General features: G+C 37.0%; 4 protein-coding genes across 4 annotated transcripts; 1 reads left to right on the top strand and 3 right to left on the bottom strand.

The window, feature by feature from the left end:
* Positions 1-868: 868 nt before the first annotated feature.
* Positions 869-2589, bottom strand: EV154DRAFT_497527 (uncharacterized protein). The gene is made up of 4 exons (XM_051600279.1): positions 2517-2589; positions 2386-2461; positions 1573-2320; positions 869-1506 (listed from the first exon to the last, which is right to left on the bottom strand). The coding sequence occupies exons 1-4, from the start codon at positions 2554-2556 to the stop codon at positions 931-933; spliced, it is 1440 nt and encodes a 479-aa protein (XP_051461096.1). The 5' UTR covers positions 2557-2589; the 3' UTR covers positions 869-930.
* Positions 2590-4587: 1998 nt separating this feature from the next.
* On the bottom strand, positions 4588-7612 carry EV154DRAFT_69463 (uncharacterized protein). The gene is made up of 5 exons (XM_051607739.1): positions 6808-7612; positions 6648-6747; positions 6282-6590; positions 5738-6233; positions 4588-5678 (listed from the first exon to the last, which is right to left on the bottom strand). The coding sequence occupies exons 1-5, from the start codon at positions 7148-7150 to the stop codon at positions 5040-5042; spliced, it is 1887 nt and encodes a 628-aa protein (XP_051461097.1). The 5' UTR covers positions 7151-7612; the 3' UTR covers positions 4588-5039.
* Positions 7222-8354, bottom strand: EV154DRAFT_69349 (uncharacterized protein). Its single transcript, XM_051607738.1, has 6 exons — positions 8263-8354; positions 8130-8205; positions 7977-8073; positions 7815-7821; positions 7607-7747; positions 7222-7531 (listed from the first exon to the last, which is right to left on the bottom strand). The coding sequence occupies exons 1-6, from the start codon at positions 8300-8302 to the stop codon at positions 7293-7295; spliced, it is 600 nt and encodes a 199-aa protein (XP_051461098.1). The 5' UTR covers positions 8303-8354; the 3' UTR covers positions 7222-7292.
* Positions 8355-11372: 3018 nt separating this feature from the next.
* EV154DRAFT_497555 (uncharacterized protein) lies at positions 11373-16062 on the top strand. Its single transcript, XM_051600280.1, has 4 exons — positions 11373-11562; positions 11625-11780; positions 11852-12208; positions 12294-16062. Exons 1-4 carry the CDS (start codon positions 11413-11415, stop codon positions 15909-15911), a joined length of 4281 nt encoding a protein of 1426 aa, XP_051461099.1. The 5' UTR covers positions 11373-11412; the 3' UTR covers positions 15912-16062.
* Positions 16063-16743: the final 681 nt, after the last annotated feature.

A 16743-nucleotide genomic window follows, 5' to 3' on the forward strand; every position in this document is an offset into this window, starting at 1 on the left:
CAGTGTATGTCAGTGTAGGTCAGTGTATGTCAGTGTAGGTCAGTGTATGTCAGTGTAGGTCAGTGTAGGTCAGTGTAGGTCAGTGTAGGTCAGTGTAGGTCAGTGTAGGTCAGTGTAGGTCAGTGTAGGTCAGTGTAGGTCAGTGTAGGTCAGTGTAGGTCAGTGTAGGTCAGTGTAGGTCAGTGTAGGTCAGTGTAGGTCAGTGTAGGTCAGTGTAGGTCAGTGTAGGTCAGTGTAGGTCAGTGTAGGTCAGTGTAGGTCAGTGTAGGTCAGTGCAGGTGTGTGTCGATATGTGTAGGTGTGTGTAGGTGTGTGTAGATCTGCGGCGATTTGCGTCGGTCTGTGCAGGTTGATGTTACGTAAAGGAACGGTACATACAAACATAAAGTGCCTTTGCAGTGCGTTTGATAGGTACTTTCAATAACCCTTTGGCCATTCTTTTGTTTTTCATAACTTTTCTCTTTACAAAATAAAACAAAATGGGGAAATTTAGAAAAAAAAAATGCTAAGAAGGAGGGTGATTTAAAAAAAAAAAAGTGTTGCGGCTGTTTATTGAGTGGCAAAAATCCGGACATGAACCCCATTACATTTAGTACTGAAAACATTTTATTTGTAATACAAATAGGCTAATAAAACCGTCAATACTTTGTTATAGAGACACTCAAAAAGTGCATACGTTTTGATAGTTATTCGTCTGTTAAAACCAGCGAAGAAGTGAAGTTTATTGCCTTTGAAAAAAAAAAAAAAAAAAAAAAAAGGAGCCTGATCGCGTAACACCTAGCGCATCATGAACAATATAAACTTTTTGGTCCCCTGTTACGCTCACTATATTATCTTAATAAACTTTCTTTTAATCATACAAGTTATATAGGTATCATAATACATGTTTATTAAACGATAAAACTCGATCTCGCAGTAACTTTCATTTTTTTAAAAATCGGTATCGGTAAACTTTTTTAAAAGGACCGACGGAATCGGTAACTTATGAAAAAGTGCATCGATACCGACGGTATCGGTCCAAAACGCGATTGGACCGATAGAAAGTTTCAGGGTGAAGTCATAAGCATCATTTCCATCGTTATCATCAGTAGATTCCTTCGACACTATCTCTGGTAAGGACAGTCCTCTATCAGAAAATGAGGATCGGTGTTCATTATAAAGAGAGAAGGGCGTTTGAGATTTGTAGGTATTTAATATTGAAGAGACAGCGCCCCAGGAAACCATTCCAAGTGGACACCCAATAATAGAACGATGATACTTCAACCCACCCTCATCTCTGGCTAAAAGATTTTTAATAAAGTATTCGTTAATACCATACTTTTCAGTGGAAAACTTCTTGCATTGAACGTAAGATTTATCAGCTTTTATAATAGATGCAGCTATGCTTTCGATAAAGGGTTTGAATACAATTCTGTCTAAATCTTCATACGTAAACTCGATGGGATTTCCATCAATATCATCTTGTGACATGGCAGTCCCTGTTGGGATATACATATGAAACCCATACTGATACAAAAGAAGCAGTCAAGATAAAAAAAAGTAAACAAAAATGCAAGCATTTCATCTATTTACCTCAATAAATTCAGAAAAAGTCCGGACAAATCGATTAATGAGTGAGATGTTCAAATTTAACTCTGTCATATTTTTTATCAAATATTCTTTGAACTTGTTGTCTAGATTTTTTAAGCCAAATGTGGCATCGTCAGAAATTTCCGTAATAGTGCTAAGCGATATCGTGGAAGCTGCATGGATTTTTGCTACTCCAATAGAGATGTCACCTACGTCTAAAACGAAGTAATCTTGATTTTCCTGAATTCCGGTCTCGTTTCTGTCGCGGGAAAGTTGACTATGAGCTATAGCGACAGCTTCGATGACAAACGAAAGTCGGTACTCAGCTTCAAACTCCTCGATAATTCCTGCCTCAATAAAGCAGTCTTTCATATATTCTTGTCGATCGGCTGGACAAACGAGGCAATAACCAATAGTTTTAATATCTTCATCAATAAACTCTTCGTTAACAAATTCTTGGAAGTGCTCATTTTTAACAAGTTTTTTATGAACCTGTAACCTTTTGAGAGCAAATACAACAAAATATCTTAGATAATCAGTAACGACTTTTCTAACGGTTAAACCATCCATTAGTTGACCAAGTTTTTCATCAGAAGCATCGACGTCGACAATATATTGACGGATGTTATTTACGTAAACACCTATATCACCGGCATCGTCGCGTTGCATACCATATATTGGGGCATCGCTCCCATCCTTCGAGTACAGAATTGAAGAAAAAAATGTTTCAGAAGGTCTCATGGAATCGTCCCTGTCTTAAGCTATTAGTAGCTTTCATAAAACATAATATGTATTTCATTTCAAAACGTAAGGTACCAAGCTGAAACGGAGATAATATTAAGTGGGTCATTTACATGAGCTATCGAGGCCTCTGAAGTACCAGCTCCTAAATCTGTCGTGTAATATTTTATAAGATTTATCTAAGCAGTTGAAATATTACCACCAACCTATTCCGACGATGTATTCTATGCGATTCAAACTGGTCATGCTTTCAAGAAAAAAAAAAAAAATGGGGAGAGGTGGAAAAGCGATATTAAAAAGCCTATCCCTGTCATCCAGTCATAAGTTGCTCCTTGCTGTCGCACATAAATGAGTGTTACAATGACTCCGCCAATAAATAATCCAAATATCAGATGAAGCCAAATGGATAAGGGAATGTGAACAAATCTAATTTGGCATCGATGTTCGAATCAAATTTATTACGGGGAAGCTTTTTGTTCCCCTTTACTACAGTAATATTCAAAATGTTTTGATACGGCTGTGCATCTTGAATTTTTACACTGTCGGAATGAGCCTCCGATATTCATAGTTTATTTTGCGCCATTTTGGGATCTGACAGCATGCTGTCAAAACAAAATCTTTTAGAACTTTCCTCTTTTTGAGCTTCAGTCAGTTATTAGAGCTTTTACATCTCGAGATTCTTAGCCTTAACACATTACACATATTGTTAACCCGACATGACAATGGTAACACTTATTGCGTGTTTAAATAAAGATAAATTCAAAAATATTTTTCTTTCATGATGGCTTATTTGATCTTAGTGCACAGCCGCGGACTCGGTAGCGGAAACCCACAACATGTTGCGTAATTCCACGACATGTTGCAGAAAGACGCAACATGGTGGATAAAACACGCAACCATTGGCATATAATTTTTTATTTAAATTTATTTTTATTTTTCCTTCCTTTCCTCTTTTTAAATTTTTTCTTTTACAAGCACTGCCATTAGATCAATTGTTGAAAATAATTTAATTATAATAAAACTTGTCTACGCATTACAGAGAAAGATACGACCAACTTACAAATCAGCTAAGGGACCTGTAGGATAATGATTAACCTTATGAGTATAGTTAATTTAAGGCAAGCAAGCTTTAAAAGAAGAATATAACTCTTCTTTGACCAGTAAGGAGCAAATCTGTAGAAAAATAGATGATGTGCTTCTACAAAAAAGTGTTACAATCAGCCACTGTAGAAGATGTTTTAGCGTAATTCGCACTTTAAATAATTTGCATAGATTGATAAATTTGTTCACTTAGTTTTTCCCCTTTCTTTCTCTTATAGCTTTTTTTAAGGCAGCCTGGAGTTTTGCTTCGTGTAGTAAGTGCTGTTATTTAAGTAATAGATACCGTTCAATTATACAAACTAGGTTAATATGACATATGAAATACAAATTATTATTACACTTTGAAGTACCAAGAATTTGTGTGTACACATTTGTCATATGCTGAAGGTAATTATCATTTGAATTTCCAATACGTTTTTTTCTAAAGAGTTGTATAGATGTCGAGCCGTCTTTGGACTTGAGGCTAAGAAAATTTCTATATTAGGCTATATTTTTTTCTTTAGGCTGTAAAATTTTTCTATTTTTTCTTTAGGCTGATAAAATGATTTGGTCTATGTATATACTGCTGCATCTCGCGGGACTCTCGAATGTTACCTGTATACATAGGCGGCTGTTTGGCTAGTATGGTGTTAACTGGGCCCGTTAATAGTAAGTGCAAGAAGTATTACGGAGGTAAGTGTACCTTTTCAATTTGGAGATGATATGTACATACATTAAAATAAATAAATTAAAATGCAAAATAAAAATTGAATAAAATAAAAAACGTTTTCATTTAAGCCCTGCTTTTTTATTATATAATGCATCTCTTGATTGCACAACAGTAAAAAGGTCCATCAGCATCAATAAGAATGTAGTTAAAAGTGATGTAATAACGTACGTACTACGTTTTGAGTGAAAGGACGCTAGATTGTGGTAAAAAGACGCATCAAATGGAATTTAGTAGCTACCAGAAGTGGTATAAGTACGCAACATGCGGAAGAAACCCGCAACATGTGTTTCTTAAAGTTAGCACTAACAGAAACACTTGTGGTTCAATTGTATTAACTAATTAACACATGCTTCTTACAAAATCTACCTACCACTTATTAATATAATGTAAAGGCTAGGCCGATGTATATCCAATGTGTCATTGTAAAGGTCTACATGCCTCGTTTAATTTAAGTAATATATCGAAAATGTCTTATGCGTATAATATTAGATTTGTTGGGTTGTTAAAGGACAAACCAATTTAATCCTCATTGCTTTTATTGCTTATAAGGTCTTTCTAATATTAAATAGATAGCCAGTTTTTTCTAAAGAATATGAGTCTCATTGAAATCTGGGTCTTGCCACATAAAGGTTACACATGGGTTTAAATACAAGAGAGGACATTTGATTTTTGCTGATTTTTCGAACTTCTGCATTGATTAGTTGATCTTGACATTCAATAGTAACACTGACTCCAATATGCTTCATTTGAAGACTAACCGTGAACTGAATTAATTTTCCGTCCATACCAACTATATGCGGCATGATAATTTTGGCCTCCCCTATTTTTGCATGACTCTTGGTAAGGTGCCTACTGTTAGCATTTTCTATAGAGTCGCAAGAGAATATTGCTTACATATAAATTAGCCAGTTGTGAAGGTTTACTTACAATGAATATAAGTACATATTACTGCAGCGTTGGGGTATAGAACATATACATCTTTTTGATAAACTGTCTGTTGCTCGCCTTTTAATAATTGACCTCTTTTTACAAAATACTCTATACGGTCTTTTTCAAAATTCCAATCTCCATTGGGACCTTTCACTCTCCTCTTACTTGATACCGCCAAGATTTTATCAAATGGTGCCTGTACCTCTAATCCAAAAGATTGTGTAGCAGTTTTTCCTAATATTGTATAGGGATTTAAGGCGTAAGATACTGCACCGTGAGAAATAGCTTCAACACTTTCGGTAGGAAAGCCAACATGACACACATTTTTATACCGGTCTTTGATGCGTTGTTGCAGGTATGGGGATTGAGAAAATCCACCGATCATCAAAATTGCGTCAATTCTTTTGTCTAATTTTTTTGCTTGGTTTAACTGGTCATCGATAAGGTAAAGAATACGATCAACTACAGGGTCAAATATTTTCTCTTTCATATCTTGGTTCTTCATTTTCAGCGTCCTATTCCCATTAGCCAATTTGTAGGTAGAATTTTCGGTAAAATCTACAATCCCCTTTTCGGGCAAATTAATGTCGTAATAAGAGTCGCCTTGCGAACTAGGCATAAAGTCAAGCTACAATATTTAAAAATTAGTTAAGAAGAACTATATCCGCATAATGAAATATCTGTTACCTTGTAATTCTTCACAAACTCCTGTATAACATCGTCAAGAGGGACATTTTCTTCGTCTATATCTACTCCAAAGCTCTTATAAAATTCATGGAGATAATTTTTAAATCTCACGTCCAGACAAGTTGAACCGCAGATATCACCAATATAGTCACCGATTTGACGAATGGTTGGTTCTGTGGAAGATGTATCGCCTTCTTCTTTGTTTAGCTGTAAATTAAATGTAACCAGCTCTGCAGTCCCTCCACCAGCATCACATACAATAAAGTTTGTATCGTTCAATTCTTCATCCTCTTTTTTAAAATATTCGGTCATTCTCTTCATACAGAACAATGCTGCTGCCTCGGGTTCACTGATTATAAGAAGCTGGTCGAGATCTTTTTTTTTAACTAGCCCAGCAGCCATTGCAGTGCATGCCATGCTATCGCGGGCTTCCGAATTCCACATAGCAGGTACAGTCATCACGTATTTAATCTTGTATTTTTTCAAAAGCCCTGCCCTGGTAAAAAAATTAAATTTTCCCTCCATTTCTTTACTAACGATATACTCAATAACATGATTTATGAAAAGATTGAGATAGTCAGCTATAATTTTGATTACATCCAATACGTTTTTTGGGGTTCTGTTATCAACAAAACCTCCTTGTCCTTTCAATTCTTCCAGATTATCAGTGCGATCATAAAAATTCTCCGAAGATTTTGGACATAGAAACAATTTGAAATTTCCTAGAAGGTCGAGGTCTTTACGACGTTTGGATTCCAGTCTTGCTTTTTCACCCCAATATTTTAGATTCATGTCTCCATCGTACGTTAATATGGTTGGGGTCTTTCCGAACTTATTTAGATTGCCTCCTGGCCTACAATCATCCATTAAAATTTTGTTCGAGTTTCGAAATTCTTGCAATTAACATTACCACCCCGTTTTTATGGTCTTGATTTCTCTGGTATCCACAGGTATTCCACTCTTATCCTTTAGTTGAACATAAGAGCACCCAGAAAAAGTGGTACCAAAATCTAAAAGCAAGATATTAAAAAAACTAGATTATGCCTAGGAATGTTTTAGCCTTCACGAACCAATTCCAATAATAAAGTCATAAGCACCATTCTCACCGTTATCATCAATGGATTCCTCCGACACTGTTTCTGGTGAGGACAGTCTGCTATCAGGGAATAAGGGTCGGTGTTCATCATAAAGAAAGAAGGGCGTTTGAGATTTGTAGGTATTTACTATTGAATAGACAGCTCCCAAAGAAATTTTAAAAAGTTCACTTTTGGTAAAAGTAGAGCAATACTCCCAAATCTCCTCATCACTGGTCAAAATTTCGTTAAAAATGTATCTGCTAACATCGCAACTTCCATGGAGAAATAACCTGAAGTGTATATTAGCTTTATCTGCGCTTAATCTGACTTTGGTCATGCTTTCGACGATTGGCCCGTATACAATTCTCTTAAGGTCATCGTCAGTAAAATTACTAAAATCAGCATTGTTATCTAGGGGCTAGATGGCAGACGATTGTGGACCATTCATGGTAGATGCATAACAGTAACGGAGAAATTTATCAGGTTAATGATTTGATATTCAAATCGTGGATGCCAAAAATTACCTTGATGTTTTCTGAAAACTTTTCTTTTTTACAAGTAACCGAATTCCGACCTGTCGTACGTTTTATCAACCAATCATTGTACTTCATCCCTAGATTTATTGTGCCTTGTGTGATATCATCAAAAACTGCCGTAGCAGTAACGAAGGATTTATTGAAAGACGAATGAATTTTTGCTATTCCAAAAGAGATTTCACCTACATCAACAAAATAAAAATCTTGGATTTTTAAAATTTCGCCTAATTTTCGACTATCGTTAATGTATACAAGACCTAGAGCGACAGCTTCGATAACAAATGAAAGTCGGTGCTCAGTTTCAGACGCCTCGATAATTCCTGCCTCGATAAAGCAATCTTTCATGAATTTTTGTCGATCGGTTGGACAAACGAGGCAATAACCAATAGTTTTAATATCTTCATCAATAAACTCTTCGTTAACAAATTCTTGGAAGTGCACATTTTCGACAACGTTTTTATGAACCTGTAACCTTTTGAGAGCAAGTTGAACAAAATATTTCAAATAATCAGTAACAACTTTTCTGACGGTTAAACCATCCATCAGTTGATCAAGTTTTTCATTTGAAGCATCGATGTCAACAAGATAATTACTAATGTTGGCTATGTAAACACCTTTATCACCGACATCTTCAACTTTAATACCGCATAATGGGGTATAGTTCTCATCCTTTAGGTACAGAATTGATGAATAGAATTCTTTTATGCCTCCCTTGCAATCGTTCCTAAGATAAGCTTTTAATAATTTATATAAACGTAACAAATTTAAAACGTAAGCTACCAGGATGAAACGGTAATAATATTTAATGGGTCGTTCACATGAGTTATCGAGACTCCTGAATTAGAATGTCCTAAATCTGTTGTACAAAATACTGTAAAAGATTTGTCTGTGTAATTGAGATATTACCACCAACCTATTCCGACGATGTATTCTATGCGATTCAAACTGGTCATGCTTTCAAGAAAAAAAAAATGGGGAGAGGTGGAAAAACGATATTAAAAAGCCTATCCCTATCATCTAGTCATAAGTTACTCCTTGCTGTCGCACATAAATGTGTGTTACAATGACTCCGCTAAAAATTAATCCGAATATTCGATGCAGCCAAATGGATAAGGGAATGTGAACAAATCTAATTTGGCATCGATCTTCGAATCAAATTTATTACGGGGAAGCTTTCTTTTCCCTTTACTACAGTAATATTCAAAATGTTTCGGTGCGGTTGTGCATCTTGTATTTTTACACTGTCGGAATGAGCCTCCGATATTCATAGTTTATTTTGCGCCATTTTGGGATTTGACAGCATGCTGTCAAAACAAAATCTTTTAAAATTTCCCTCTTTTTGAGCTTCAGTCAGTTATTAGAGCTTTTACATCTCGAGATTCTTAGCCTTAACACATTACACGTACTGTTAACCCGACATGACAATGGTAACACTTATTGCGTGTTTAAATAAAGATAAATTCAAAAATATTTTTCTTTCATGATGGCTTATTTGATCTTAGTGTATATTGACAAAAGTTATTATAATTCTGTTTATAAATTGAAGTCAGTAAGTTACCAGAGTATACAAGTAGATTACCAATGCCTAAGTAGAGAATATGACACAAAAAGCTTTATCAGAATACGTTACTGACATAAATTAGCGGAACCGACTTTCAATAATAAACTTTGAGAACATCATAATTTTTTTGGGACCGATAGATTTCTTTTGAGAATTTTTTTTATACTGTAATATTTGGTACATGTTACTACTGAAACGCTGACTGACAATGACAATTTTTTATTTTACGAATGAAGTTTTAAAAACACGAAAAACAGTGTCATAAATTAAGTTTTAATTTTATCTTTTAGAATAAAAACCCTTTCAAAATTCTTCTCTTTCAAAAAGTGTGAAAAAAAAAAAAAAAAAAAAAAAAAAACAATTGGGGACTCAGTTCTTGTAAAACTTCGAATGCAATTTATTGGTTCTTGATTTTATTTAAAACTGAAAAAAAGACAATGCAATTGAGATCTGTAAAGCTTTGTTCTACACCTAAGACAAATCGCCAAAGAACCCAAACAAAAAATTTGAAAACCAACAATTGCATTTTATCCACACTACGTTTATTACATGTCAGCTAGTCTAAAGATTTCTTGGTAATGTCGAGTGCTTGCACAGGTGAGCTTAATGCTGATGAGGGCAATAATGTTTAACCCTTTTTTTCTTGTTTTTTTTTTGCGGCACATTTCTATCCTAAAGCCTATACCGTATTTTCAATAAATCGTATTTTGGGAGACTAAATTATGATTGGCTGATTATTTTATTTTATCATGTACTGATGTTTGCATGAAATCAAATTATCCCACAGGAACTTCAAATTAACTCTTGCTCCCCCCTACCCCGATTTTTTATTTTAGGGTTATACAAAGCTAAATCACAGTTCGGGGGAGGCGTAGCTGTTTTTGCGTAACAAATACAGAAATTGCATTTTACCAGGGACCACCTGTATACATTATTCTAGAAACTCATTACAGAAAAAATCGTATGATTTGATCGTGTCCAATTATTTCCAAATAGAAAAAAGATATTCAGGTACTCTCTTTTGGTGGAGTAGATTTGTTTAATAAGCGATGAGTAAAAAAAAAAAAAAGGTACCATCAATTTCTAGATTGTTTGTTTACATACAACCTTTAAGAACTAGTAAATAACGTTGTGTTTGTTCGATGGTAATTTGTTAACGGCGGCGTTCCGGGGGGTCCCCCCTTTTTTTTTTCTAAAAGGAGGCACACACAGACCACGATCGTATTTATTACACATCTTTTTAATGATGTATTTTCTGTAAAATACAGATCATTTGTTTTATTTTATCCTCTATCACAACTTTCAACTATTGCTTGTAAAAGGTCTAAAATTTTTATAGACATATAGGATTGAAGTAGCCGCGCAATATATATATCAGGGAGTTTTATAAAGTCTCAGCGTAGAAAAATGACGTTTATATTTTTATATTATAAAACAGAAATATAAACTTTTAAAACAGTCTCGCGTAAAAAGAAGCCTTAATAATCACAATTGCTTATCATCTTTCTGTTTTATTGTATTTCGTTTTCCTTGGAGTCCAGAAATAATTGTTAACATTGATGAGCACCCTGAGAAGATTATGGAGAAGTGTGTGTAACACATTACGAATTTTAAAAGACCGTCCTAGACGCATGAAAAAAAGAAGTAAAGTTTAAAATATCTTGACACATTCATGTGGATTCTTCACTGTATTATGTTACCAATTTGTATTCTATAAACGCACTGGAATACCTTCATACGCAAGTCGTATAAGACAGTAGAAATTTTGCGTGAAAGTCATGAGGGTCGTTACCATGGCCCCCGTCTAGAGTGGAAGATGTCATTTAATCAAATGGTCGCTTACCCAGGAGTCACTTGTTGATCTCTTTAAAACATTTTATTGCTCTTATTTTTACACAGACTGTTAATGAGATTGATTCAGTTTTTTTTTTTTTTTTTTTTTTTGAATTTTTACTACTGTATTATGAGCGGAAGCGTAATCAGTTAGATGCTCTCACATCGATCAGCACGAGCTTTGTTTTTTTTTCCAAATCAAACGACTTTTATAACTTCAGCTTATTTTTGATGGCTGCTTTTGACAGGAGTTCTGTTTTGGGTGTTGTGGCTCTGATGGTACTGTAATATTTACGTATAAATATACTTGTCAGAAGATTTATAAACTATATCAGTAGAGATGCAACTGTAAAAAAAAAATCGGTCAAGGTTGAATTGGGGGTAACCTTACCGATTTTATTTTGTTACATTTTTATTAAGTATTTCTTATATTTTTTATGTACCTGATATCATGAGAATTGTTTATTTATCACCCCCGCCCCGTTTTCCAAATTTTATGAAAGCTGGAAAGCATAAAATACCCGAAGCCCCCGTGACTGGCAATCCTATCCCACTCCAAAAAAAAAAAAAAAAAAAAAAGCTCAATAAAACATGTCAATTAGAAGTCCTCCCTAACCTTTTTTTTTTTTACTACACCCCCCTTTTACACCAAAAAAAAAAAAGAAAAATATGGGAAAAAGAAAGACTGAGAATACTGCCTCGGCAGTCTCCATTGCTGCTCCCACCGAAGAGAATTTTCCTCGTGGTGGTGCTAGTACCTTGACCCCTCTTGAACATCGTGAGATCTCTAACAAAGTCGCAAACGATCTCTTCATCACTGTAAGGATCTAAAAAAAAAAAAAAAAATGTCAAAACTGACATTTACTTTTTTCGGGTTGTAGAACAAAGAAGCTGCTTCTGCTAGTGTTGAAGTGAGTGCCGATGGTGAAGAACCTGTCAAGAAGAAGAGAAAGCCTTCCAGAAAGACAAAGACAGTCGTAAAGGCCGAAGTCAAGCCCAAGTCTGACAATGTCTACATTGAGCAACTCAACTTCAAGGTAAACAATGGCAATTATTATTCCATCGAGATAAATGCATAACTTACCCCCATTTTCTTTTTTTTTTGTAGAAATTGACAGTAGGAACCGCCTTCATGGGTTGTATTTCTCGCATCAATGAACTCGACTTATTTGTTTCATTACCTCATCAATTAGTCGGTGTTGTTCCCATTACAGAAATCTCGGACGCTTTAACCGCCATTGTAGAAAAGGTGGCTCATGAAGACGAGGATGAGGATATGGAAGAAGGCACTGGTACTAGTTTACCCAACTTGGCCGAATTATTCTACGTCGGTCAATGGGTGCGTTGTAAAGTCGCTTCTCTCCAAACTGGTGAAGAAAGTAAGCAAAAGAAGGTAATCGAATTAAGTTTGAAGCCTAGTTTTGTCAATGAGGATATCGAAAAGGTGGATGTCACCCCTGGTGTGGTACGTATAGAAAAGAAAGAGAGAGTGAAAGGGATGTTTTGATAGGCAAGCGAAAATACTCATATCCCCCCTTTTATATATATAGACATTGGGAGCTGTTGTGAAGAGTGTGGAAGATCACGGTTATATTATGGATTTAGGTGTAAAGGATTTAACCGGCTTTTTACCATTAAAAGAATCTACCAGCTATATCGAGACCTACCATCACAAGAAAGAACTCACCGTTGGACAATATGTTGAAACTGCCGTGACCAAACTCAACGGTCGTACAGCTAATGTCACCATCGATCGTAAGAAAGTCGGTCGTGCCGTGGTCGAAGATCCTTTCTCTCGTCTCACCTCTTTACTTCCCGGTCAACTTGTGCACGGTCTTGTGGAAGCGGTTCAATACAATGGATTATCCGTCAAGATCCAAGGTCTTTACCCCGTCACCATTGACGGATCACATATCCCTGCCAACATGAATATCGAAAAGGATTTCAAGCTCGGACAAAGTCTCACTTTACGTTTATTATTCACCATGTTGAACACGGATGAAAAGAGAATTGGTGGTACACTTTTACCTCATTTGCTCTCACTCGATGTCCCCAGTGTGGCCAAGGAAAAACCCGTGACTGAACTCTTCCCTGCTGGTTCCTTTGTGGAAAAGATCAAGGTGGTACGTGTCAACAATACCGGTGTCTGGGCTACTTTGGATGGTGTGGATGGTATTTGTGGTTATGTCCATATCTCTCGTCTTGCGGATGAACCCATCACCAATATCAGTGGTACGGCTGGTAAATACAAGATTGGCAGCACACATCGTGCTCGTGTCATCACCTACAATCCCGTGGATGCCGTCCTCATCTTGACATTACAACCTTCTGTCTTGGCTGAAAAGTTCTTGCGCGTGGCCGATATCGAGATTGGTTCCATGGTCGAGTGTGAAGTCGAACGTCTTATCCCTGCTGGTATTATCGTCAAGGTCTCCAAGTCTATCTCAGGTCTTGTCCCCACCGTCCATATGGCCGATGTCACTTTAACTCGTCCCGAATTCAAATTCAAGCCCGGTAAGAAGATCCAATGTCGTGTGTTCAAGACAGACTTGTTGAAACAAAAGGTTTACTTGACACTCAAGAAATCACTCTTGAACAGTGAATACCCCATCTTTAAGGACATTCGTGAGATCAAGGAAGGGGATGTGAGTCATGGTGTGATCATTGCCATCAAGAACAATGGTTGTATCGTTTCTTATTATAACGGTGTCTCTGCTTTTGCCCCCGGTAACGAAATGACCGAAACTCGTATTGCTAACCTCGGTGAAGTCTTCCATGTGGGACAAACTGTCAAGACCACAGTTTTAAATGTCAATGCCGATGAAAACAAAATGTTGGTCTCTTTCATCAATACCAAGAAGAAGGCTGAAAAGAAGGCCGCTGATCAAGCCAAGAAGGATGCCAAACATGATGTGATTGCTCCTGGTAACATTGTCAAGGCCGTGATCAAGTCTGTCAAGAAGGCTCATCTCGTCGTGACTTTACCTAACGATGTCGAAGGTCGTGTCCATGTCTCTGAAGTGTATGAAAATTTTAGCGATATCCAAAACCTCAAGAACCCTCTCTCTCAATTCCGATCCAAGCAAGAGATCGAGGTCAAGATCATGGGTGTTCGTAACGTGAAGAGTAGTACCTATTTACCCATCACTGGTAAATCCAAGCAACATGTGGACTGTTCTCTTCGTTTAGACGCTTCTGCTGATGACAGTGCACGTGAGATCCGTAACATCAAGGCCGGTGAAGAGTTCATTGGTTTCATCACCGATATCCATCCCGCCTATGCTCGTGTCAGCATCGGTACTCATACTTTAGGTACCATGCAAAAGCAATTGGCTTCTTCGGATCCTACCATCTGTAACGACCTCTCCAAGCATTTCGTTCCTGGTCAAGCCATTCGTGTTGTCGTCCTCGCTGTGGATGCCAATAAGAAGACAGTGGAATTCATGCACAAGGAAGACGCTGCTACTCCCATCATCACCGATATCTCTTCTCTCCAAGTTGGACAAGTCATGAACGGTGTGATCAAGCGTATCAATAAAGTCAATGGTGTGCTTGTCAATATCACAAGTAATATTGTCGGTAAAGCCTATTTGACCGATATCCTTGATACCTACACGGAAGACCCTACTGCCGATCTTGAGGAAGGTCAAGTGGTACGTATTGCCATCATTGGTGTTCATGCTGAAAAGTCTCAAGTGGATGTATCTTTGCGTCCCTCTCGTATTTTCCCCGGTATCGAGTCCAACGAGATCAAATCATTTGGGGATATCAAGCGTGGTCAAGTGTACAGCGGTTATATCGCTAACATTGCACCCAACGGTGTATTTGTCAAGTTAAGTCATGCTATCTCTGCTCGTGTCAAGATTGCCAACTTGTGTGATGCATTTGTAAAGGAATGGAAGGGTATCTACAAGGAGGGACAATTGGTTCAAGCTAAAATTATCTATATCGATCATACTTTGCATCGTTTGGAAGCTTCTCTCAAGAAGAGTGTGGTAGAAGGTACTGCAACCGAAAAGAAGAAGTCTCAAGTGGAAGGAGCAGGTGCTATGGTTGAATCTGAGAGTGAAGATGAGGAGATGCCCGAAGTCGATGATTCTGATGAAGAGATGGAAGAAGCTTCTGGTGACGATGATGAGGAAGAAGTAGAAGAGGAGGAGGATGAAGAAGAAGAGGAGGAGGAGGAGGATGAGACTCCAGCTCCCTCTTTAGCTATTGATAACTTTGATTGGACTGGTATTAATACCCGTGTGGATTCCAGTGATGAAGAAGAATCTGATGAAGAGGAAGACGATGAGGAAGATAAATCCAAGGACAAGAAAAAGAAGAAGGAAGTTGAGGATAAGACAGGTGAATTAAACACGACTACACCTCAAACTGCCGCTGATTTTGAGCGTGTCCTTGTTGGATCACCCAACAGTTCTTACTTGTGGATTAATTATATGGCTTATCAACTTCAATTATCCGAGATTGGTAAAGCGCGTGATATTGGTGAACGTGCATTAAAGACCATTAGTTTCCGTGAAGAACAAGAAAAGATGAATGTCTGGGTAGCTCTTTTGAATTTGGAGAATAATTTTGGTACGGATGAAACACTTGAAGAAGTGTTTAAACGTGCTTTAGTGTACTGTGATCCACTCAAGGTATACCTTCAACTTGTGAAGATTTATGAACGCAGTGATAAATTGGATAAGGCAGAAGCGCTTTGGGAAGAGATGATCAAGAAGTTTGGATCCTCCCCTCAAGTCTGGACAGGATTTGGATTGTATTATTTAGAACACGGTCAAGCGGATAAATCCCGTGAGTTGCTCCAGAAGAGTTTGAAGGTGTTGCCCAAGCATGAACATGTGACCATTGCCGTGAAGTTTGCACAATTAGAGTTCAAGCACGGCGAAGCAGAATTAGGTCGTACGATTTTGGAAGGCATCATGAGCAATTCCCCTAAACGTTTGGATTTGTGGAACGTGTACCTGGATATGGAAATGATTGCAGGCGATGTTGAAAAGACAAGACGTCTATTTGAACGTGTTGCCTCCATGAAATTCAGTAGTAAAAAGATGAAGTTTTTGTTTAAGAAATGGATTCAGTTTGAAAAGGCCAATGGTACAGAAGATGATGTTCAAAGAGTCAAGGAAAAGACCCTTGCCTACGTTGAAAGCATGTCATAAAAATCATTTCTTTTACTACCTTATTTCCCACTCCTTTAAAAACACACACACACACATTATTAAAAAAAAAAGTTGTACATATAAAAAAGAACCTCCCATCTACCCTCATAAAAAAAAAGTTTTTTTTTTTTTTGCCACTCATGGTCGGTACTTCAAATTATACATGAAAATGTGTGCTCCATTATTTTGGGGGGGAAATGATAAAAAAAAAAACGCCTCAATTTTTTTTTTTTTTTATGGTAACGCCTCATTTCCATGTTTAATATATATAACCGATTCGCCGCGCCTCCGGGAAAAGAACGAGATAAAAAAAAAAAAAAAAAAAAGCTATTTTAGTTGAGTCCCCCCCCCCCCAACCCACTCACCAGTGGTATCTTGGCTCGCACGCGACACGCGCACGCACAGGCGGGAACAAATAAAAAAAAGAGGCGCAAAAGACTATATTCATCTTATTTCCACTCTAAAAAAAGCAGCAATTTAAAATAAAAAATTTTTTTATTGCATTTATCCCTCCCCCCCCTCCTTCACGGGTACAATGTGTCCATTTTTTAGCATGCAGGAAAATGGTAAAAAAAAAGTTTTTTTTTTTTTTTCTTTCTTTCTTTTTTTTAAACTGTAAAAATGATGACGTGTGTTTGGGTGGCGAAGAAGGAACGCCCCCCCCCACCCCCTCCCCCCTACCTTTTTTGGTGAGATGTGATAAAAAAAAAAGAGAGGCTTATATATTACGCCAAGAGAAAAAAAAAGTTATTTTTATCTCTTATTAATTTTTTTTTTTTTGCTCCGCCACAACTCTAAAAAAACACTGCCACAATCTGTTTATATCTAAAAG

The sequence above is a fragment of the Mucor mucedo genome, assembly GCF_025094135.1.
Source record: "Mucor mucedo strain NRRL 3635 chromosome Unknown EV154scaffold_15, whole genome shotgun sequence".
Classification (NCBI taxonomy): domain Eukaryota; kingdom Fungi; phylum Mucoromycota; class Mucoromycetes; order Mucorales; family Mucoraceae; genus Mucor; species Mucor mucedo.